Source organism: Salmo salar, chromosome ssa15, assembly GCF_905237065.1.
Source record: "Salmo salar chromosome ssa15, Ssal_v3.1, whole genome shotgun sequence".
NCBI lineage: Eukaryota > Metazoa > Chordata > Actinopteri > Salmoniformes > Salmonidae > Salmo > Salmo salar.
In genome coordinates, this window is record NC_059456.1 from 70856879 (window position 1) to 70881854 (window position 24976).

General features: G+C 44.8%; 1 protein-coding gene across 7 annotated transcripts in view; it reads left to right on the forward strand.

The window, feature by feature from the left end:
- acot7 (acyl-CoA thioesterase 7) overlaps positions 1 to 24976 on the forward strand; it is a 69046-nt gene that overhangs the window by 18430 nt on the left and 25640 nt on the right. For 5 of the 7 annotated variants that reach the window (XM_045696016.1, XM_045696014.1, XM_045696017.1 and 2 more), the window contains 6 exons: positions 247 to 403; positions 10519 to 10610; positions 10715 to 10829; positions 11541 to 11555; positions 14252 to 14338; positions 20895 to 21011. In XM_045696016.1, the coding sequence (XP_045551972.1) occupies positions 247 to 403; positions 10519 to 10610; positions 10715 to 10829; positions 11541 to 11555; positions 14252 to 14338; positions 20895 to 21011 (583 nt within the window). The remainder of the gene's footprint in view (positions 1 to 246; positions 404 to 10518; positions 10611 to 10714; positions 10830 to 11540; positions 11556 to 14251; positions 14339 to 20894; positions 21012 to 24976) is intronic. The other 2 variants (XM_045696018.1, XM_045696015.1) reach the window with 1 other exon arrangement.

A 24976-nucleotide genomic window follows, 5' to 3' on the forward strand; every position in this document is an offset into this window, starting at 1 on the left:
AATGGGTATTGACACCATTTGCTCCTTACATAGACAACCAAACATATAACCATGAAAGACAACTGTCGGTGTTAAGACATTGTTTGTGTATCTTTTTTTTGTCAGGTCATAAATAATTATATATACTAGCTATTGTCACGGGTTGTGAAGGATCATATCTAACCTAGATGATGTGAAATGTTTGGCCATTGTCAAAGCTGGAAACCATAACCTAGACTGAATTGCATCTCTCTCTCTCTCTCTCAGGATCGCTGCGCAGCGCAGCTGGCTCGTGTGGAGCGTACCGACTTCCTGTACCCCATGTTCATTGGGGAGGTGGCTCATGTCAGCGCCGAGATCACCTACGCCTCCAAACACTCCGTGGAGGTACAGGTCCACGTGATGTCAGAGAACATCCTCACAGGTAACCATAGCGACAGTCCATTATGCGTACCTCTTCCAATAAAACGTCAAGTGTACCCTCCTTCATGTCGATGAATGTCATCGGATATTCAAATGTAACACTTGCTGTCTGAGATTGTGGCTGGCAACAACACTTTTGGATGACCAATTAGCCAGATACTGTACTTTGGAATTGGCTCTGGGTGGGTTAACGAATGACCTCATTGTGTTTGGCGGTGGTCGGTCACTAGGGGGCAGCACAGCGTAAGTCAAAGAACAAAATGGAAAGAAAATGCTTCCTATTGTGTACTCTAGGACCCAAAATGAGAGCTTGACATTAATGTTGCTTCCATTGACAGTTTACTTCTATGATGTCATATATGTGCTTAGTCGTGAAGGGTATGGTTTTGTACCAGAATAATGTTACCCCGCTGACATCATCTGCACAGTACAGTCAAATGCTTGAGAATGGAAAGACTTGGTGTTTACACATGTTGACATTTTGGTGTAGCTATTCAACTTGGTATGTTGGTGCTCCAATGGTGTGAGTGCAGTTATCGTCTTCGTATCTCATGGTTACTCCTCAATGAGCTGCACACATCAGTCCCCTGCCTGGTCCCCAATTCCGGATTTTGCATTATGTGTGGACTAGCTACTATGTATTGGGACATTAGCTGTAAATCCACATTAGCTGTATATCCACATTCATGTGCGTGTTGTTGTATGTATGTATGTATGTATGTATGTAATCTTGGGCTGGGTGCACATGCACTGTAGACAAATATAGACTCCAGTTAGAGGTTGGATATTGGAAGGTACACACACGGCTAAAATGCACACACACCACACACTTATGATTCAGGTACACACACACACACACACACACACACACACACACACACACACACACACACACACACACACACACGACTCCCCGTGGATGAAGGGAGCGAACAGCACAGTGGCACGGCCTGACATGCTCTTCTGAACCTGAAATGTCAGCTGACATGACAATGCTGCGAATGACTGTCCGAGCAGTACTCTGATCATATCTGTGACCTCAACAGAAAGCAGCAGGAGACAATCCAATGCGCGTCTTGGCCCAAAAGGCTGTGGCCATTAATTGTCTTTGAAGTAAACACACAGAATAGTCATGTATGTTATGAATGTTGGTTTGTTTTGTTTGGATCCTAGCATCGCCACAATGAATACACTGGACATTCCCACTAGCATGCTAAGCTAAAATAATGTACATTTGTGTGTTTTAGTTAAAAGTAGACTCAGCGAAATGAGGCAGATGCAAAAAGTAAACAGCATAGTGGGTCAATTTCCGCAACAACTAAGAGCGTTGAAGCGCGAGGCTCAACTTCTCCACTGTTTTGATCCCCTGGGTACCACGCTGTGTACAGCCTGAAGTGAACCTGTGCACATGCGCAGATACTGTGTGTGACTGTGTGAGAGTGAAGTCTTGCATCTCGCTCATCTCAATATCTGCGGTGCTGCTCATGGCAATGTCATTTCACTGAGTTTACCTTTAAGATCAATAATGGATCAGAGGAAAGAGTGTGTGAGAGAGAGAAAGGGGGATGAGAGAGAGAGAGAGAAAGGGGGATGAAAGAGAGAGCGAGAGAGAGAAAGGGTGGATGAGAGCGAGAGAGAGAGAGAGAGCGAGAGAAAGAGAAAGGGGGATGAGAGAGAGAGAGAGAGAGAGAAAAGGGGATGAGAGAGAGAGAGAGAAAGGGGGATGAGAGAGAGCGAGAGAGAGAGAGAAAGGGGGGATGAGAGAGAGAGCAAGAGAGAGGGGGATGAGAAGAGGAAACAAAAGTGTGATCCCCCAGGCGGCCGTTGCCACAGCAACAATGTTTCTCCGTGTGGCAGGAGCAGGTTGGGAGACGCGGGGGCAGGGCGATGAGGATGACAGGTGGAGAGAGAGGAGCTAGCTGATGCTGCTGCTGCTGCAGCTCCACACAGGCACAGCCAAAGACACCCTTCAGTCAGGGTCCTTCCTGAGGGGAGGGACTATAACTAGACATGGGGAAGTCTATTAGGTCTGTCCTATGAAATACAATGGACTGGAGTGGGCATTTTAACAAGATTGCTCTTGTTCATTTCCATTCATTCTGTATCCTACTCACTTTGTCCACTAAATAGTATAGAAGTATGACATTCTGAACACAAACAAATGCTAGCAATGTTTAGGATAGCAGGGTATCTCCCTTTTGGCATGGGACATATTCTCCCTGTGTGTGTGTGCGTGCGTGCATGTGTGTGTATGTATATAGGTGTGTATGTTTGTGTGTGTGTGTGTGCATGTATGTGGGTTTGTGTATGCATGTGTGTTAATTTGTGTGTTTGTGTATGTGTGCCACTATGTGTGTGCTGTGTCAGTGTTTGGCCCTTTAAAGGCTCCTGCAGGCCCTAGGGGAAGAGAAGCTAACGGGAGCAGACATTATTTGCTTCTGTCCTTTCCACTCAGTGTCAGGCGTCACAAACAGCGGCCCAGTCGGCTACAGACGCCGTGTGTGTGTGTGTGTGTGTGTGTGTGTGTGTGTGTGTGTGTGTGTGTGTGTGTGTGTGTGTGTGTGTGTGTGTGTGTGTGTGTGTGTGTGTGTGTGTGTGTGTGTGTGTGTGTGTGTGAGTGTGTACCAGGGCTTCTGTGGATACACACTTGCCTCTTTATTGCTTCTACATCTGTGGCTGTTTTCACCAAGTGACATTTGAGATTTCGCCCTCTTGTGCCTCTTTTTTGACCATAGCCTCCCAAGCCTACTGGTTTACCTTGTACAGACCAGTTATAATTCCACAGTCCTATTCACTGATAGACGTGTTGTGGTAAGGGTTTGATGGTTTTGTATATTCATAGAAAACTAGCCTCTATACTCTTCTTCCCTGGGTGACGGATGGACGGCTGGGTACTGGGTTGTGTGTGTTAATGTAAATGTGTGACTGTTTTTTCTGGTGTGTGTATGTGGTGTGTGAAGGTGTGTGTATGTATGTCTGCACGCGTGTTAATGTAAATGTGTGTGTGTTGGTACATATATGTACTGTATGTGTGAGGGGTGTGTGTGTGTGTGTGTTTGTGTGGTCACATGACCGGGCTCCCAGGTTCCTCACAAGCAGTCAGTGTGCATCTCGTCAGCGTGGCCTCACTCACACTCCCCCAGGGGAACTCTGGGTACTGTGTGCACAAGCCGTGATGATTTTCCCCGCAGGGTGGACCATCCACACACGCACACACACACACACACACACACACACACACACACACACACACACACACACACACACACACACACACACACACACACACACACACACACACACACACACACACACACACACACACACACACACACACACACACACACACACACACACACTTTAAATACTTTACTTGAATCCACAAATCACATTACATCAAGAAAGATTTAAACACGTCAAAGGTATTGAATACAAGGACACTTAAGGATACAAAAAAAAAAAACACTTTCTCCACACAGCTAGGCAGCCTATAATGGCTGAAACAGAGAAGTACCTTACCAGTTGCTTTGCTTCTGTCTTAGACAGGCCGGCAATCTGAAGGCCACGTACCGTAAGCCTATGTACCTGGCCAAGACTGCCAAATATCAGTGCCACCAACTTGCAAGTATATCCAAGGCTGTCCAAGCGTGATAGAGGGGCTGGGGCTCCAAGCATGATAGAGGGGCTTTAAGAAGCCTTTCAGCAAAGGCCTGCTTCATGTAACAATCAAATGAGCAGCCCACTTCCAAAATGAGCACCTCCCTCTGGCCTTCACCCACAACAACACTATCTGGCGTATTTGGAACACAGGAAAACACATTATCATCAACATCAAACACACACACACACACACACACACACACACACACACATAAAATTGAGCATAATTGTCTCGCATATAAACAGTCACATCGCAGTCATCCATAGGGAGCAGAGATTTACACTACTGCTCACTGAAGTTTTCACATCAGATGTAGCCTATCCACTACCAACTCTATAGGATCTTTGGCAAAATTCTCAGGCAATAAGACTAAACACAATTCCTCTTGTGCTCTGAGAAATACATTGTTGTGTGAATCATTGAGCATCAATCAAATAAGCAAATGTTTACTCCATTCAAAAAGCCGTTACTTTAGTTTAAAGTACACTGTATGATGACTAAATTTAATCCCGCCCTAAAGTATATTTATAGTCTATCTTCCCCACCTGTTCTGTTCAGCAGGCCGGCAGTTCTGCATTGGTTTTAGCTTGGCTCACTTCTATGGAAAGTCTGTGGTTTTGAACATCGGATCAAGTGTTAAACAATCCCTGCTGTCCTGTCTTTGTACTTGGAACACATTGTTCTGAAGAGCCAGTAAAATATGGATTATGTTGGGATGGGAGGGATAGAAAGAAAGATCTTGGGGCCATCTCTTCTGGGGTTTGGATTCGGAGTGTTTAAAGTCACTAGGAATGGAAGAATGGGATGAAGGGTTGACTAGGGAAGGGGATGTGAATGTACTTTGTGCTTCAGACTAGTCAAGAATAGTCTCCTCACTAAGTGAACTCCGCATACAAATGTTGTTTGAATTAGGCCAGTCGGGGAGCAAATTTCTCTTCTTAGATTTAGCAACATTTGAACATCTCTTCCCCTTCAACCCTCCAAAACAAAAACAAACAAGAGTTTGTTTATTCCAAGGATTTGAATGACTTTGGTAGCAAGCAGGACTACGTAACACCGAAATCAGCTTTTAGGGAGTGGTAATGAGGTGCCCAATAATGGTTGCATTTTGAGATTAACTGTGTGGGTGAATTTAGCGTGTATTGATGGTTTAACGAGAGATCAGCTGGCGATATTCTGGTGGCCATCGATGGTTGCAATAGGCCCGTCAAGACTACGACGCCATATCAAACATTCACTTATGCAATATTATCCGTTTCAAATTCTGAGCCAGTGATCTGATAGCATTGCACTCCTCTCCCCATCGGTTCGAAAGGTCATGAATTGGAGTGGGAATCGCTTTCATTCGGATTCTTCCCTCATCCCTTCCCCTCCCACCCTCTCCCCTACATTTCAATGAGGAGGTCCAGTAGAGCTATTTATAGCCTAGTGTCAGTCTTGGTGAGCTGAGGATATGTAAATAAACCTCTGCTTCCTCATATGTGAGGGACTTCCTAGGTGGGAGAGAGCAGTGAGCTAACGAGGCCGGGTGAAGCACGCCCGATTCTGCGCATGGTTGGCATGGCAACGCCATCTGTCTTCACAGCTATAACTTGGGCGTGAATGCAAATCCCAAATGCAGTCTTTGTTGTCACAATTCCTCTTCCATTCAGAAGCTGCGCTACATTTTTACAGCCTACTACTATGTGGTGTGCCGACCAAGGCTACATACAGCGTGTAATAATGTGTGATGCTTGTTCCATTGTCAGCTACTAAGTCTCTGTTTAGACAGGCAGCCCAATTCTGATATTTTTCCACTAATTGGTATTTTGACCAATCACATCTGATCTTTTCACATCAGATCTTTTTCAGAGCTGATCTGATTGGTCAAAAGACCTTTTAGTGAAAAAAAACATCATAATTAGGCTGCCTGGCTAAACCAAAGATGTATATATACACTAGATGACCGATAGGGGGAGCTGTGTTAAAGCCACCCTGCCTCCATCTTGGCATCCCCACCAGTGTAAAACATATTTTAAAAGCTATAGAAAGGCATTTATTAATGTCTACATTCGTTTTTTGCCACATTTATTATATTACAGGCACCTTAAACGCATACTTTCAATTATATTGTGGGAACTAAATAAAAGAATAACATTTTTCAATTAAGTAATACTTAAATACATGTAATTTTGTAATTTTTTAATTTTTAAAAATACTGTAGAGTTCTATTAATTCCTATGGAGGACTGGTCCTATATGGGAGTGCCAATATGGTCGACCGGTGGCTTCAAAGCCTCTCATTGGTCAATACATAGCATCAGCAATCCAGGGTTTATATACATCATTGGTCTGAACGCAGTCTAACGCCTCGATCACACCGGTAGCGTTGTTGCGCAAAATGGTACGCAGCATCAACAAAAGTTCAACATTCACCTTCTGCTACCATTTCTGTCAAATCGTCTACGCATACAGTTTGACGCAGACGTTAGATAAATCCAACGTATACAACACACAGAACGCACTGCAACTGCCTCTGCAAGGCTGCAAGGCAAACGCAGCATTCCATTGGAAATGAATGTACTTTTGGTGTACCAAAATACAATGATGCTGTCGGTGTCATCGAGGCGTAAGGAACACAATGGTGACAGAGGATATTATTGTTACACTGAACAAAAATATAAATGCAACATGCAACAATTTCAAAGATTTTACTGAGTTACAGTTCATATAAGGAAATCAGCCAATTGAAATAAATTCACATGACTGGGAATACAGATATGCATCTGTTGGTCACAGATACCTTTAAAAAAAGGTTAGGGGTGTGGATCAGAAAACAAGTCAGTATCTGGTGAATATTATTTGCCTCATGCAGCGCGACACATTTCCTTTGCATAAAGTTGATCAGGCATGTTGATTGTGGCCTGTGAATGTTGTTCCACTCCTCTTCAATGGCTGTGCAAAGTTGTTGGATATTGTGGGAACACGCTGTCGTACACATGGATCCAGAGCATCCCAAACATACTCAATTGGTGACGTGTCTGGTGAGTATGCAGGCCATGGAAGAACTGGGACATTTTCAGCCTCCAGGAATTGTGTACAGATCCTTACGACGTGGGGCTGTGCATTATCATGCTGAAACATGAGCAGTGGCGTAAAAAGTACCCTATTGTCATACAGTAAAAGTAAACATACCTTAATAGAAAATGAAAGTTGCCCAGTACAAAAAAAGTGAAAGTTGCCCAGTACAATCCTACTTGAGTAAAAGTATTTGGTTTTAAATCTACTTAAGTATCAAAAGTAGAAGTAAAAGTATAAATCATTTCTAATTCATTATATTAATCAAGCCAGACGGCACAGTGTTCATGTTTTAATTTACGGGTAGCCAGGGGCACGCGCCAACACTCACACATCATTTATAAATTAAGCAAGTGTTTAGTTAGTCCGCCAGATCAGAGGCAGTAAGGATGATCAGGGATGTTATGTTGATAAGTGTGTGAATTAGACCATTTTCCTGTCCTGCTAAGCATTCAAAATGTAACGAGTACTTTTGGGTGTCAGGGAAAATGTATGGAGTAAAAAGTACATCATTTTCATTAGGTATGTAGTGAAGTAAAAGTTGTCAAACAGATAAATAGTAAAGTAAAGTACAGATACCCCCAAAAAACTACTAAGTAGTACTTTCAAGTATTTTTACTTAAGTACTTTACACCACTGAACATGAGGTGATGGTGGGGGATGAATGGCATGACAATGGGCCTCAGGATCTGGTCATGGTATCTCTATGCATTCAAAATGCCATCGATAAAATGCAATTGTGTTCATTGTCTGTAGCTTATGCCTGCCCATACCATAACCCCAGCACCACCATGGGGCACACGACGCCATACATGCTGTCTGCTATGTGCCTGGTACAGTCGAAACCGGGATTTATCCGTGAAGAGCACACTTCTACAGCGTGCTAGTCGCCATCGAAGGTGAGCATTTGCCCACTGAAGTCTGTTACAATGCCAAACTGTAGTCAGGTCAAGACCCTGATGAGTACGACGAGCACGCAGATGAGCTTCCCTGAGACGGTTTCTGACAGTTTGTGCAGAAATTCTTCGTTTGTGCAAACCCACAGTTTCATCAGCTATCCAGGTGGCTGGTTGGTATCAGACGATCCTGCAGGTGAAGAAACCGGATGTGGAGGTCCTGGACTGGTGTCGTTACACGTGGTCTATGGTTGTGAGGCCGATTGGACGTACTGCCAAATTCTCTAAAATAACGTTGGTGGCGGCTTATGATAGAGAAATTAACATTAAATTCTCTGGCAACAGCTCTGGTGGACATTCCTGCAGTCTGCATGCCAATTGCACACTCCCTCAAAACTTGAGACATCTGTGACATTGTGTTGTGTGACAAAACTGCACATTTTAGAGTGGCCTTTTATTCAAGGTGCACCTGTGTAATGATCATGCTCTTTAATTAGCTTTTTGATATGCCACACCTGTCAGGTGGATGGATTATCTTGGCAAATGAGAAATGCTCACTAACAGGGATGTAAACAAATTTGTGCACAACATTTGAGAGAGAAATACGCTTTTTGTGCGTATGGAACATTTCAGGGATCCTTTATTTCAGCTCGTGAAGCATGGGACCTTTACATGTTGCTTTTCTATTTTTGTTCAGTATATAAGATGATGGGAATTAGTAGAACATAATTTGTTTCAGTGTGATGTAGTGCACAATATGCAGCACAGTTCATATCTATGCTCTCTATATCTAGACAGATCACATGAGCAGTCCTAGATATGACATCATTATGCAATTGGGATGTCGTCATCACAACAGTCTGGGTGATAATAATGAAGCCTCCCTGTATGTCAGTGTACTACTGCTTCTGCTAAGAGGTCCTGGTTTTTATGGCACAGGTGTGCACTTGCCCCTGATAACGCATTAAAGATAATGATCAACTTTATGGGTAAAGCGCTTTTCAAACGTTACGCTCAAAGTGCTACATATAAAGGTCATAAATCATAATGTTAATAATCCACAAGACATTCTGCTCTTCTGTTGCACTCTGCATATGAGTTCCCTGATCAGATTGAATACCGACCTGAGTTAATTAGGTTGCATGACCAGGAGCGATGTGATATGAAGAGTGGGATTTCTTGATCTTTGCATACCTCACCTACAATTTCCTCTGTGCATCTGTTGTGTACAACAAAAAGTCCCCCCCCCACACACACACACACATGCATACACACACACACCCAAAACACACTCGCAGTTAGTTAGCGAAGAACTGAAAATACCTCGTCAAGAAGGAGCTGATATCGCCATGACAACACCACAGCCTGACGACGGGAAGCGGTGCAATTTGATACCTAAATATTTTTGTGTCGAGACACTTGAGAGATCGACGCACTTAACTTTCTCATTCATTTCTCGCTGGTTTCATTTCAACCAATGGGATTTGGGGACCCTGGCTGTGCAGGTCACATAGGGTTTGGTCATACCTGGGATGAAACAAGGTTTCTGCAGAGTCTCATAGGTTTCCTCTGTTTGTCTTTTGAAAGAATACAAGTGTTGTCTCACTTTCAGCAAGTGCCACGTGTTTCCTCTGCAAAAATACCAGGAAAGGGAAGAAAACTGACATTCAGCCAAAGAATTTACAAAGGTTGCTGTAGTAGGCCTTTCGAGTGGTGCAGCGGTCTAAGGCACTGCATCGCAGTGTTGTGGCGTCACTACAGCCTGGGCTGTGTCACAACTCCCATAGGGCAGTGCACAATTGGCCCAGCTTCGTCTGTGTTAGGGGAGGGTTTGGCCGGGGGGGGCTTTACTTGGCTCATCGTGCTCTAGCGACTCCTCTTGGCGGGCCGGGCACCTGCAGGCCGACTTCAGTGGTCAGTTGAGCGGTGTTTCCTCCGACACATTGGTGCAGCTGGCGGGGGTTAAGAAGCGCGGCTTGGCGGGTCATGCTTCGGAGGACGCATGACTCGACCTTCGCCTCTCCTGAGCCCGTTGTGGAGTTGCACGGATGAGACAAAATTGTAATCATGGAATTGGGGAGAAAAAGGGCTACCTAAAAATTTCACCCCAAAAAAGGTTGCTGTAGTGCTAGCCTTTACTAGCAGTCAAACACTGAATTCTTAGATGTCATATCATTTCAAGGAGTCTCTCGTTATTTCTATCATATCCCTGTATGTTTCTAGCATTCCATTTTTAAAAGTGGACTCAGCAATATGACATCCTCACACACAGCGGGGTGACTTCCTGCTTACAGATATCAACATTGACAAACAAATCACTAACAAAAGGAGGGCGCTAATTAAAAAGAGCCAGTAGGCTGTCTTGGCAGATTTTAGTCTTATTGTTGATATTGTGTTTGATAATGTCATATTGCTGACTGTACCTTTCAGTCGCTGCGGATCTTTGAAGAACTAGGAGGGCATGAAATGCTATGTCATAGTAAACTCATGTTCACATTCACAGGTGCCACAAAGATGACCAACCGGGCTGCACTCTGGTATGTCCCCTTCTCTCTGAAAAACGTGGACAATGTCACAGAGGTGCCTCCCATCAAGGTAGGTCAATGCACAGAGAAGGATGAAGTTGACCCTAGACACTGATCTATAGTTAGTTTAGCATTTCCCTCACATGATGGTTACTGTGTGCGTGTCCCTTCTAGTATGCTAGCCCCGGGCAGGAGGAGGAGGGGAAGAAGCGCTACGAAGCTCAGAAGATGGAGAGACTAGAGACGAAGGAGAGGAACGGAGAGCTGCTCATGCCTGTGTCTGCCCCAGGTAAACACCACTTACCCCGATTGCTGACCTCTGACCTCTAGGACTTATGGGATTTATCTCCTCTATACGATCTAAACCCTAAGGGTTGGATAGAGGGCACACCCTATGTCTAAATCGGTGCAGTAGCATTGATATCACCCATGAGAAGAAAGTCTGTTTAGCCTAGGGGTTAAGCGCTTTGGGTTAGTAAAAAGGGACACATGCAAAGGTTGCTGGTTTGAATCACCGAGCCCACAAGGTGAAAATCTGTGGATGTGTCCTTGAGCAAGGCACTTAGCCCTAATTGCGCCTGTAAGTTGCTCTGGATAAGAGCATCTGCTCAATGACAAAAATGTAAAATTGCTGTGTTTGAGAACCGTGTTTGAATTCCCCCTAGTTGTAAACTAAATGAGTGTAAAAGTGTGATGGCTCAGTTGGTTTGGCCATGGTGCTTCTGCCTCTCTTGTCACAAAGTAGTTACCAGTTGTATTTGATGTAGGCACCAGAAAGTATACATTTTATCACATAAATCACTCTTACCCTAGTAAATAAGTGAAGATCAGTTGAAGTGCCAGCTTAAACCGAAGTAGTACAAAGTATGGTATAATTTCGATAGTGTGTGTATTACTGGTGAACAGCTGATCTGACAGTAAAATAGTGGGTAAAATAGCATGTTGTTTTTCTTTCTCCATCTAATTTTGATTTTCCTGGTTCGTTCGACCTGCTGCACAGACAGAACAACAAAAGGTATGTCTGTATGGATTTTCAAAAGACTGCATGCATGTCAGCACTGTCACGTCCTGACCAGTATAAGGGGTTATTTGTTATTGTAGTTTGGTCAGGACGTGGCAGGGGGTGTTTGTTTTATGTGGTTCGGGGTTTGTTGGGATATGTATTTATGTAAGAGGGGTGTTTGTTTTATGTGGTCCGGGGTTTTGGGGTATTGTTCTATGTTTTATATTTCTATGGGTTTTCTATGTTGTGTATTTCTTTGTTGGCCTGGTATGGCTCTCAATCAGGAACAGCTGTACATCGTTGTTGCTGATTGGGAGTCATACTTAGGTAGCCCTGTTTTCACCTGTTTTTTGTGGGTAGTTGTTTTTGCACTGCTGTGTTTAGCCTGCAAGACTGTTTGTGCGTTCGTTCGTCGTGGTCTTGTTTTGTGATTAAGTGTTCAATAAAAGTAAATATGAGCACTCAACCCGCTGCGCCTTGGTCCACTTCATACGACGCCAGTTACAGAACTTCCCACCCCCAACGGACCAAGCAGCGGGCCCAGGAGGAGCAAGGACCCTGGGCCAGGGAGAGAAGGGAGTGGAGGACATCTTGGACATGAGAGGAGGTAATGGCAGGGGACAAGACCCTGCCATGGAAACAGGTGGAGACAGCGAGGGAGGAACGGCGAAAGTGGAGCGAAGAGCGGGCCCAACGAAGGAAGCACGAGAGGCCCCCCCCCCAATAATTTTTTTTGGGGGGGGCAAACGGGTAGTTTGGCTGGGCCAAGGGTAAGCCCTAAGCCAACTCCCCGTGCTTATTATGGGGAGCATATGGAGTGGAGAGCACCAGTATATGCAGAAGTGCGCACGATCTTGCCCGTGCGCATGCACAGTCTGGTGCAAGCGATCCCAGCCCCTCGCAAGTGCCGTGCTAGAGTGGGCATCCAGCCTGGAAGGAGGATGCCGGCGCAGCACATCTGGCCACCAGTGCGCCTCCTAGGCCCAGGCTACCCTACGCCTGCTCTACGCACGGCAACCATCAGGCCTCTGCACAGCCCAGTTCACCCTGTGCCAGCACTCCGCTTGTGCAGGGCTGCTATTACCATCCAGCCAGGGCGGGTTGTGCAGGAGGTGCGCTCCAGACCTCCAGTGCTTACCCATGGCCTGGTGTATCCAGTTCCTGCTCCTCGTACTAGCCCTGAGGTGCGTGTCTCTCGGCTGGCGCCTCTAAAGCCAGCACCACGCACCAGGCCTCCAGTGCGTCAGCCCAGTCCAACTCATCCAGTTCCTGCCCCTCCCACTAGCCTTGGGGTGCGTGTCTCCAGTCTGGTACCTCCACTACCAGCCCCACGCACCAGGCCTCCAGTGCGTCAGCCCAGTCCAGCTCGTCCTGCTCCTCGCACTAGCCCTGTGGTGCGTGGCCCTAGGCTGGCGCTTCCTAAGCCAGCCCCACGCATCAGGCCTTCAGTGCGCAGTCCCCGTCCAGAGTGTCCGGCGACAGTGCCTCGTCCAGAGTGTCCGGCGACAGTGCCTCGTCCAGAGTGTCCGGCGACAGTGCCTCGTCCAGAGTGTCCGGCGACAGTGCCTCGTCCAGAGTGTCCGGCGACAGTGCCTCGTCCAGAGTGTCCGGCGACAGTGCCTCGTCCAGAGTGTGCGGCGACAGTGCCTCGTCCAGAGTGTCCGGCGACAGTGCCCCGTAGAGAGAGGGCCCACAGTCCGGAGCCAGCAGAGACGGCCCACAGTCCGGAGCCGAGAGAGACGGCCCACAGTCCGGAGCCGGCGCAGCGAGAGTCGCCCTACAGTCCGGAATCGGCGCAGCGAGAGTCGCCCTACAGTCCGGAATCGGCGCAGCCAGCAACGCGCATCAGTCTGAGGTCTCCAGCGACGCGCATCAGCCCGAGGTCTTCAGCGATGCGCCATAGCCCAGAGACTTCGGGAAGGGTAACATTTAATAATTATTTAGTGGGGGTGGACAGGTTAGGTGGGGGAGTAAGGCCAGAGCCTGAGCCACCTCCAGAGTAGGTGGGTTGGGGAGGGGGGGGGGGGTGTAGCACAAGAACCGTCGGTGACGGTGGCCACCCTCCCTTTAGTTTGGGTTTATTTTTTATTTTGGGTTTATTTTTGTTTTTTGTGTAGGTACATCCGGGGTCTGCACCTTTGGGGGGGGGGGGTACTGTCACGTCCTGACCAGTATAAGGGGTTATTTGTTATTGTAGTTTGGTCAGGACGTGGCAGGGGGTGTTTGTTTTATGTGTTCCGGGGTTTTGGGGTATTGTTCTATGTTTTGTATTTCTATGGGTTTTCTATGTTGTGTATTTCTTTGTTGGCCTGGTATGGCTCTCAATCAGGAACAGCTGTACATTGTTGTTGCTGATTGGGAGTTATACTTAGGTAGCCCTGTTTTCACCTGTCTTTTGTGGGAAGTTGTTTTTGCACTGCTGTGTTTAGCCTGCAAGACTGTTTGTGCGTTCGTTCGTTTTCTTGTTTTGTGATTAAGTGTTTAATAAAAGTAAATATGAGCACTCAACCCACTGCGCCTTGGTCCACTTCATACGACGCCCGTTACAAGCACAGAGATATTAGGACGGATGGATGGAATTTTTCCATCCTTGAACGCTTCGCAAAGTCTTCCTGGTTATTCCCTGATTATTTTAGTAATACTGAGGCCATTTAACTGTCTCAATACTTATATTTCAACCCTGTTTTTTTTGTGTGTGTGTGTTGCAGAGCCCTATACGGTCGGCTTTAGCCAATCCAGTCTGATCCATCTGGTGGGGCCTTCAGACTGCACGCTGCATGGCTTCGTACATGGAGGTGAGTAAATCCGCTCGATCACTTCTACTGTGTGTGTGTGTGTGTGTCATTCAACAGAGTTTTAAATGGTTTGTAAGTTCCGGATAGATTGTAAGGAAGAGAGAGACAGAGAGGCAGCAGCATCCAGCCAGGATGTCTTATGTAATCACGACAGTGCTAGCATCCTCAGCAGCGTTCTCTGCATAGCGTCCTTAATGAGCCACTCCATGTGAGCGAGGAGGGGAGCATGAAAAGGGCACAAACTGCATTCTAAATGGCCGCCGCCGCTTGTTCCTCATTTGCCTCTTAATTGGACACATTCCTCAGTGGGTCCAAATTAAAAAGTCAGACATTTCACATCAGCCTCTTAACTGTGTCTTCCCCCCCCTCTCTGCCCCCCACGTCTCTGCTCTCTCTCTGTCTCTCTTCTGTCTGCTGTTATCTATCCTTTCCTCTCTTCCCTTGTGTCTCTTTCTCTCTCCTCCTTTCTGTTTATTTCTTCGTTCCCTCTGTAGCGATCAATGCAAATGAATACGGAAATGTAATATTGTCGCACAGCAACAACATTGACCTGACATATTATCACTGTGTCACGTTAACTATCAGTCAGACCTTTTCAAATCTGCTGCTGCTTAAAAAGATTGAAACTTCAAAAGAGTGCAAGTGAATGCAGGTTGTTTTTTTTGTTGCCCAGTATCTGTAAAATCTGATATTCAACACCATCTCTGGCCATCTGTAGAAGGTAAACACAGAACTTTTCCCGTGCGCTGATCTGTATTTCTCTCCGATGGCCATTCTTGTGGTAATGAGCACATCACAGATGAGGAGCAACAAGGTTCCCAAGCCGCCAGTTATCGATCGCTCATCATACACAGCTAAAGTCATCATGGGCCATTTTACCCCTCTCTCTCTCTCCCCCTCCCTCCCTCTTTTCATATAATGAAGGTTTTTCTCTTTCATCGTATGTCTGGCAGGATTTCCACGCTAGACAGGCCGGGATGGTCCTATGGAGTGTTGTTGGGAATACCAATAAGCTTGCCTGCTGGGTTGAATAGTACAGTGGTTGAAGCCGCTGCCTGATGCAGGGTTTTAAAGTTAGTACATGTGCTGGGAAAGCCTTGGAACACTGTGTGTGTGTGTGTTTTTTTGTCTGAAGAATCGTGTTGCTTTCTGAACAATATAAACCATTAAAGACAAAAAAAAGATATGATTTTGATTGCGCAGCATCTTTAATGACTGATTTCTAATGACTCAGGAGATTAATCCAGGGCAGATGAATCACCAATGATTTCAGTGAAAGTGAATAGATGGATGGGGAGCACAAGGCTCTCAGGCAGTGAGAGGGGGGCCTAAGGGGTCCATCCATGACAGAGTGGAGTCTGGACTTCAGAAGTCCTTCAAACTAGGCCAGCCCAGGGAGCCGTGACTGTGTCTCCCCCTCACAGCCAAACTGGATGTCACAGCCACAGTTTACATGGTCAAGGACAAGTGCCTCATCAAAAGGTTTTTCTGAGTAGGCGGACACTGCCCCTAGACCTAGATGCTGATCTTAGATCAGCTAATGGATTAAGTTAGGAATTGGGTAGGGGAAGCTGATCCTGTGCTTAAGAACAACTTCCATCTGCAGTCCACAGCCTGGACTCCCCACACTAGAGTGCTGCTGAATTCCCTTTCTCTGTTTCGCCAAAGTGTGTATCCATTCACTCCCAACCTCATAGGTTTAAAAGAAATGGACTGGTGTAAATAAGGTGAACATTTCCTCTCTAGCCCATGCTCAGACCAATCCAATGCTTTCAAATACTTGAGGGCTAACTCAGCTGGTGTGAGAGGAAAGAAAGAGGATATCTCTCCCTGCCAACCATCATTCATTCTCTTTCTTTCTCTCTCTCTCTCTCCCTCTCTCGCTCTCTCTTGCGCTCTCGCTCTCTCTCACTAGCTCACTCCTTGTGGTGTTAGGAAGCTTTCCACGTGTTTCCATGGAAACAGCTGTTGACTGCCATAGGCTGTGAGATCATGGCAGTCTGATTAAACAATAGACAAATAAATGGAAAAACATGGGTGATTCAAAGGCTTTGTCGTTTCATTTCAGAATTGTTTGGCATGTTGTAGCATTCATCAATCAGATGTAGTCCTGCTGTCTAACGGGGCCATGGTGTGTGTGTGTGTGTGTGTGTTATATATATATATATGTATGTGTGTGTGTGTGCTTATCAATCAATCAAATTCTCCTTCAATTCAAGCTAACTAACAAAACACATTGACCTGACGCATCACCAACATGACGCGTGCACACACAAACTGTCATTTACTGTAAGTGTTAATCAACTTAACACCAGCCTTGGCTTGTTTTGAGTACTAGAGTCAGTCTGTCTGTTATAAAAGTGTCTCTTAAATATTCAGAATGTAAATAAACAATCATTTATATGTATATATTTGTTGGTTAAATCACTGTTAACACATATATCCAAGCCTTGTTTGTCCCTCCTTTTTGCTCTCCATATCCCCCTGAAACTTTGAAGCCATTTCTAGTATCGTGACACTGTTTCCTGCCAGCCCTTGATCAGCCGAAGCAATTTTTATGGTAACCATGACAGCGCCCACTTGCTATTTGTAGAATACAGCACCCACTTGTTATCTGTGCCCAGTGGGAAGTTGTTTATGCAGGAAACAGCTGCAAACTCTAAAACAGCGGACAAATATACATAAAATATGTGGCTTTTCAGGACCTCGGGAGCTACTTGCGAAAACATTAACGGGACCTGTTTCTATGGTAACACCTCATTAGGAGGCAGGTTGAGCCATTTGATTATAGCACTCGCTGCGGAGAGAACGAGAAACACAGAGAGAGAGAGAGAGAGAGAAAGAGAGAGATTTTATTTACCCCCATCCGTAGGGGAGTGCTGTTTTTTTTTTATAACTACGCATCCTGGGGAGGTCATGAGTGTGGGCACGGCTGATGGGAGACGAGCGAACACCTTGGCGCTGCCCAGATCTCCCTTTGTTATCTTAAAGCCTGGGTTTCAACTCAGAGAATGCTATTCTGTTCTTCTGAAATAGACTACATTTTCTTCATATCATGCTTCTTTAGACCTGTCTTAAAAAAAAATTATGGATTTATTGTGAAGGTGCAGGCTATATGGATATATTAGACTTTTTAAAATGTAGATGTTCCTAAGGTCTATATCAGTAGCTTGTAGGCTATGTGTGGAAGCCAGGAGATGTTAAATGTGTTTGTTAATTAACGGTCAATTACCGTGAGGCCGACCAGTTATTTGCTTGACAATCACCGGCTGACGAAATTTTGTGACCGCCACAGCCCCAGTCGGAGGTCAATCCAAAGAGAGGCCAGTCGTATCTCAACAAGCTCCGCCCCCCTTCTCATCAGTTGCCATATTTTGAAATATACAGTCGAGACACTGACCTCTTACGCATTCCCTCCCTTGAGCAAGGCAGTTAACCCCAAATAACAACTGCTTCCCAGGCGCCGATGACGTGGATGTCGATTAAGGCAGCCCCTGCTCCTCTCTGATTCAAAGGGGTTGGGTTAAATGCGGAAGACATATTTTGGTTGAATGCATTCACTTGTGCAGCTGATTAGGTATCCCCCCTTTCCCTTTTCATTTTAGATGGGTTTTCTCTCCATTTGAAAGATATTTCCTGTCGGGTGGTTTGTGGAGGAGGTATAAACTCATGATGTGTCTCCAGGCGCAGGGCTTTTTCAAGCTAAATGATGGGAGGTGCTAGTGTTATCCATTAGCATGAGTGATAACATAACAGTGTTAGCCATTAGCATTAGTGATAACATAACATAGTGTTAGCCATTAGCATTAGTGATAACATAACATAGTGTTAGCCATTAGCATTAGTGATAGATTAGTGATAACATAACATAGTGTTAGCCATTAGCATTAGTGACAACATAACATAGTGTTAGACATTAGCATTAGTGATAACATACCATAGTGTTAGACATTAGCATTAGTGATAACATAACATAGTGTTAGCCATTCGCATTAGTGATAACATAACATAGTGTTAGCCATTAGCATGAGTGATAACATAACATAGTGTTAGCCATTAGCATGAGTGATAACATAATATAGTGTTAGTAAATTAGATATATTTCGGCATAGGAAGAAATACCAGGGAATAACAAACACCATGACATAAAACTGCCATATAGAGCGTATAATCCCATTTGCAGCATCTCTTGACTACAACAGATTTGACTTCGCCATTTTGAATTCCTTGATAACACTGTCATTTCCAGGACTGTAACGTTCTAATAAATGTTGATTAAAGGCAGAGAGAGACTTCATTGCCTAAAGCCAAAGGCACCAATACATGTAGGAAAATAAACAGTGCGTATTTTGAGAGAAAAACACAAAGTTTGTTCTTGTTTACATCCAGTTCTGTTTACATTCAGTTCTGATTAATGGCTCACAAGAGGGTCTCTAGGAAGTGGTAGCAGTGAACAGCAGCAGCAGGGCGGCTGCATGCACAGACACGACTCCCGACAGCTCCTGAATATATGCGAGTGGCATTTCCCTAGACCCAGGGGAAATTCAATCCGAGGTGAGATCCCATCAATTTTCACGTGGGGCTGAGAGGGGAAAAAAACAATGCAGTGTCTCATGATGCTTCATCACACACACGGTCATTGAAAATGATCCTACACCGATGGATAATAACTTCCCCTGTCCACACACTGAGAGCACGCTGGCTGCTGTCACCTTTTTAGATGCACAACCACATCAAATGGGAGAAACAAGGGAAAAAAGGAAGCCGGGCAGGGACTTTTTTTTTCAGAGGGCAGCTTCCTGCTGTCTTCCATTGTGAAGATTAGGGAGGTGAGAACGTAAAGGATGTGATTGCCTCCCCTGTAAATGGCCTTCCACATACTGTCTATTTTTATGACATGTATTGAGGCCCCTTCTTGGTCAGGTCTGCCTTGATAAAGATGTCCTTCCTCAATGGGACTTCCTGGTTCAAAAAAGGTTAAATATAATTGAAAAAATGGGTTACTTTCACACCTGTATGCCATCAAACCTATTCCAGAGCCATAGCACTGGTCTAGTATACACTTTGGAGGTAGCCGTGTTGCCTATAGGCTCAACCCATGCAAGATTATTGTTTTTTTACCGTTCCAAAACGACCATTAAGCCCCATTCATGACTATCTACAGTATGTCTGCGCAACGTGCAACCTCATGCAGGCAAGTTAAAGCACACTGCAGCACACCAGCAGGCTGTTAGACGTATCAACCGAATAAAATTAGTTCTCTCAGCTTTAACATTCCCATATGAACAGCTGCATGAAACACTTTTCAGACCTCAAAGTTGTAGCATAGATAATAGTGAGCCAAAACCTATCTTTGTATTTTTGCTGAACTTATAGCTCTCTTTGATCTCCAGCACCTGCTCAAAGCCACTGGATGTGTTATGTTTCTATCTTATGGCTACTATCCTAGAACCCCATGCTTACATTTCCTCAGCAAGAGAAGAATTGATAGTGACAGGCATTCATGTCTGGTACTGTATTACATAAGCAATCTCAAATGTGACTTTGCATCTTTCCCAGCACTTAAGATGCTACCAGCATATAATGACTACATTTAGCCTCGTCTAAATGTCTGGTACTTCGCAGAGAAACTGAGCTGTGCCGTCTCACTTCTCATGTAGAACCAGGCTACGTAATACATTCTGATTGCAAGAAACAACCTTGAAGTTCTGATCGTTGTAACTAGGCCTTCATCAGAACTGCGTGTGTGTGTCTGTGTGTGTGTCTGTGTGTGTGTGCTTGCATGTGTGTAGGTGTTTGTAGGTATGCGTGTCTAGGTCTGTGCGCGCGTGCATCAGTAGGTGTGAATTGGCCATTTATTGTCATAGAGCTCTCTGGCACAGGGGAAACGTATCAAGAGTTCTGCAGAGTTTTCTATCTTCCTGTCAGCGCTGACACCTCTGGTCCGCATCAATCTCTGGCTGTGGCCATGAAGGGCATGATTGGACAGTCTGCCAGCCCTCATACATCACATCCTGTCTCCTCACAGGAAATCCATCCCCCTTCCCCTTATCTCGGTGCACTCTCAGCCGACAGCAATCTGGTATCATCAGCAATGGATGTACAGTACAACCCCTCCTAACTCTCTATTTTGCTGTAAATCTCTTTTTCTCTATCGCTCTCTCTCTTTCTCACTTTCTCTCTCCTCTTTTTCACTTTCTCTCTCGCTCTCTCTGTCTATGCAACAGAGATGCACACCACTGATTTTGAGGCTCCAAATCGATATCAGAGATCATGCATTTGATTAGAATGGACTGAAACAAATGCAGTTTGACATTCCTTGTGCCTCCTCTTCATGAGCTAACTGTCGATACATTGTGAAAAAGGGGAAAAAAATTGATTAAATAGTCTGAAAAATAGACTGCAAAGTAGGTCATGTTCTCATGGCCCTGAAACTGATCAATGCTGAATATGAAAGACAGAATACTTTTATTGATATACTGTGGGGGAAATTATATTAGAGGAAAGATTTGATTTAATGACAACATAGGAGTCACATGCTATCTGGTCTCCCCAGGTGTGACAATGAAACTGATGGACGAGGTGGCCGGAATCGTGGCGGCCCGACACTGCAAGACCAACATAGTCACTGCCTCTGTGGATGCCATCAACTTCCATCGCAAGATCATGAAAGGTAAGGAAATGGTAAACGGACTGTTATCCGTACGGGTGTCCCTCAGATCTTAGTCCTTGGTCCCCTCCAATTTACTATAAGCAATGAAGAACAAAATGTGTCAATACTAAATAATATACAGTACATACTGCATAATTACAGGTAATTCACTTCATTGGAGATTTATTTACAGCTTTATATTAAATATATTTTATTTAATCACACATGTTTATTAACATAGTAGTAACCGCAGTAACCAAGCTGCTTGGCGATGGTCTTGTAGCCCATTCCAGTCTTGTGTAGGTCTACGATCTTGTCCCTGACATCCTTGGAGAGCTCTTTGGTCTTGGCCATGGTGGAGAGTTTGGAATCTGATTGATTGATTGCTTCTGTGGACAGGTGTCTTTTTTACAGGTAACAAGCTGCAGTTAGGAGCACTCCCTTTTAAGGATGTGCTCCTAATCTCAGCTCGTTACCTGTATAAAAGACACCTGGGAGCCAGAAATCTTTATGATTGTGAGGGGGTCAAATACGTATTTCCCTCATTAAAATGCAAATCAATTTATAACATTTCTGACATGCGTTTTTCTGGATAATTTTGTTGTTATTCTGTCTCTCACTGTTCAAATAAACCTACCATTCAAATTATAGACTGATCCTGTCACATCCTGACCAGTAAAGGGGTTATTTGTTATTATAGTTTGGTCAGGACGTGGCAGGGGGTATTTGTTTTATATGGTTCGGGGTGTGTATGTAGAGGGGTGTTTGGTTTATGTATTCTGAGGTTTTTGTCATTGGTCTATGTTAGTGTATTTCTATGATCTGTCTAGTCATTTCTATTTCTATGTTTAGGTAATTAGGGTTGGGGCCTTCAATTGGAGGCAGCTGTCTATCGTTGCCTCTGATTGAAGGTCCTATAAATAGGAATGTGTTTGTCATGGGATTTGTGGGAGGTTGTTCTTTGCATAGCTGTGTGTTGCCTGCAAGACTGGTTGTCCGTCCGTCCGTCCGTCCGTCCGTCCGTCCGTCCGTCCGTTTGTCTTGTTTTGTTTATTAAGTGTTCACATTAAAAGTTAAATATGAGCACTCAACCCGCTGCGCCTTGGTCCATCCATTACGACGACCGTTACAGATCCTTTCTTTGTCAGTGGGCAAATGTACAAAATCAGCAGAGGATCAAATACTTTTTTCCCCCACTGTAGGCTAACCTGCTAACTGATGATTAACAGCTTCAGAACACACCATTACCTGAGAATGTGTCAAATTCAACTGCCTTCAATTTCAACATTTGACAAGCAGCATGTTGCATGTGGATTAGCTAACCTGTGTCACATTTGAGTTTATCATTACCAGCCACTTTTGTTGTGCACCGTATCTGGAAAAAAACATGGTATTTTACCTTATTTCCCATTTACATTATTCCTGACTAGGCTAATATTGTTTATTGCTCTAGTGAGAGGATATAAATCATTGATGACAATCCATTACTTCCTGTTCCCTTACCTGGATGTCAATACAGTGAATAATTGATTCTCTGCTTGAGCCATAATACTCTCAGATTAGCAAGTGCAATAGGAGCCTCCACACAGAATGTTGATGTACTGTTGATCTTGGGTGAAGACCATTATCAATAAACCCGGCAGAGGGACACATCCATTTCTGAAAAATTGACATTCTATCTGCATAATTTGACCGTGACACTGTTGACCCATATGCCATGTCACAGTCTTGGCTCAACAGCAATTACCCATCTGAAACTCCAGACCTACCTTAGTCTATCTGTGTGATGGGAACTTGACAGAGCTTTTACAATTTGTGATTCTTTTATAAACAGTGTTTAACTTGAAACCCATACAACTCTTGTCAGTGTTATCATTCCAGGGTTTATTTGGTTGTTTAGTTGTACAGGCTCATGCTTTTAGAGATGGGTTTTGTTCTCAACAAAAGTTTCTTCATCATGTATCTCATGGAAGCCATGTTACTTGATGAGGTGCATTTGATGAGGGGCGGCAGGTAGCCTAGTGGTTAGAGCGTTGGGCCAGTAACCGGAAGGTTGCTGGATCGAATCCCCTAGCTGACAAGGTAAAAATCTGTCGTTCTTCCCCTGAACAAGGAAGTTCACCCGCTGTTCACCGGTAGCCTGTTATTGTAAATAAGAATTTGTTCTTAACTGACTTGCCTAGTAAAATAAATACAAATTTGATGTCCTGGATGGAAGGAGCTGACAGTTGGTTATGTACTAGCCCTTAGAAGCTAAGCAATTGGCTGAATGTCTTGCCATGATTTGGAAAACCGTGGACATAGCCGTTGGAGGCTGAGCAATGAGCACTAAAGTTGTTGTGTTATGACATGATCCAGATACACAGTGCTGTATTTATTCCAGTGATGCCAGTGTTATGGTTGTCATCAAGCACGGTGTTCCCATCCCACGATGTGGGGATCAGTAGGACACCGCCATAGAGGTATGTGGTCTGTTAGCATTAAGAGAGTAGTCGAAATGGTGCCTCTCTGCATCTCATCCATCAACAGTGGACAGACCCACTTAGACCTCTCAGATAGACACCTCATAAAAAAATGCAATCAATACTGTCACTGACTCAGCTGCCTTTACAGCATCCTGCGTAAACCAATGTGTTCGGACCGTGTGATCGCTGTTGAATACACGCACAGGATGCAACCGTTTGTCTTTTTAGAGAACATTGACAATACAGAAGAGTCAAACAGGATGCTAGCGCATCAGGAATATATCGTAGTTCAGCACAGAATGCTGGTCATGTCTTTAACCTGTCAACCCACACAAGGTAGGGGGGTGTTTCCGCTTATTGGCGATGGAAAAATACTGTATAAACCGGCATGCTTTCAGCTGATTGGTTTATGAGTTGTGGGTGGTCCCACCAATGTCTAACACATGCACCCACACAATTAATGATGTGTTTATACAGGACTTTGACTTATGGTGTACAATGTTTTTGGTCCGCGAAACAGCACTGAACTCCGTTGCAAAAACCCCATAATACTCAAACGTTTGTAGCAGGAATTATCTTGTATTTTTTACTATGTCAGTGTCAAGGCTGTGAATATATATGTGTTACTTGCGATGTATGCGTTACCTGCTCGTTTGTAATTGCAATGTACAGTATATAGGTCATATGAGACCTGAAGATTTTAGGTGACCCTTGACACATTGGGGCGTGCAGGCTTACCTTCCTAGCAGGAGGTGGGAGATGGGTGAGAGTAAGTGACTTGTTCTCTACGTAGTCAGTTTCCTGGTCTGATATATCCCATCTGGCAGTCCGTTTTGCGGCTGTAGAGGAGTTTGAGGCAGCGGTTCAATTTGTTTCTCTGCACCTCATCCATCACCCAGAGAGAGAGAGAGAGAGAGAGAGAGAGAGAGAGAGAGAGAGAGAGAGAGAGAGAGAGAGAGAGAGAGAGAGAGAGAGAGAGAGAGAGAGAGAGAGAGAGAGAGAGAGAGAGAGAGAGAGAGAGAGAGAGAGAGAGAGAGAGAGAGAGAGAGAGAGAGAGAGAGAGAGAGAGAGAGAGAGAGAGAGAGAGAGAGAGAGAGAGAGAGAGAGAGAGAGAGAGAGAGAGAGAGAGAGAGAGAGAGAGAGAGAGAGAGAGAGAGAGAGAGAGAGAGAGAGAGAGAGAGAGAGAGAGAGAGAGAGAGAGAGAGAGAGAGAGAGAGAGAGAGAGAGAGAGAGAGAGAGAGAGAGATGCTGCATAGGGAAGACAGATCAAATTCAATAAGGTAAATGGTGGATTTAAAGAACCCTCTCACTACCATGTATCACATAGATTGACTGAGCCCTTAATGTGGCCCCTAGTTGCCTTTTCACCTCATTTAACACCTGATATATGTAACAAAAGGCTAATCTCAATAGGTAGTCCAGGTAAATCATGACATCACCAAGTGGGGGGAGGGGCCTTTCCTGTTTTGTTCTCTATTGCCCCTCTATTGTTCCTCAAGCAAGGGTGATGACATCAGGGAT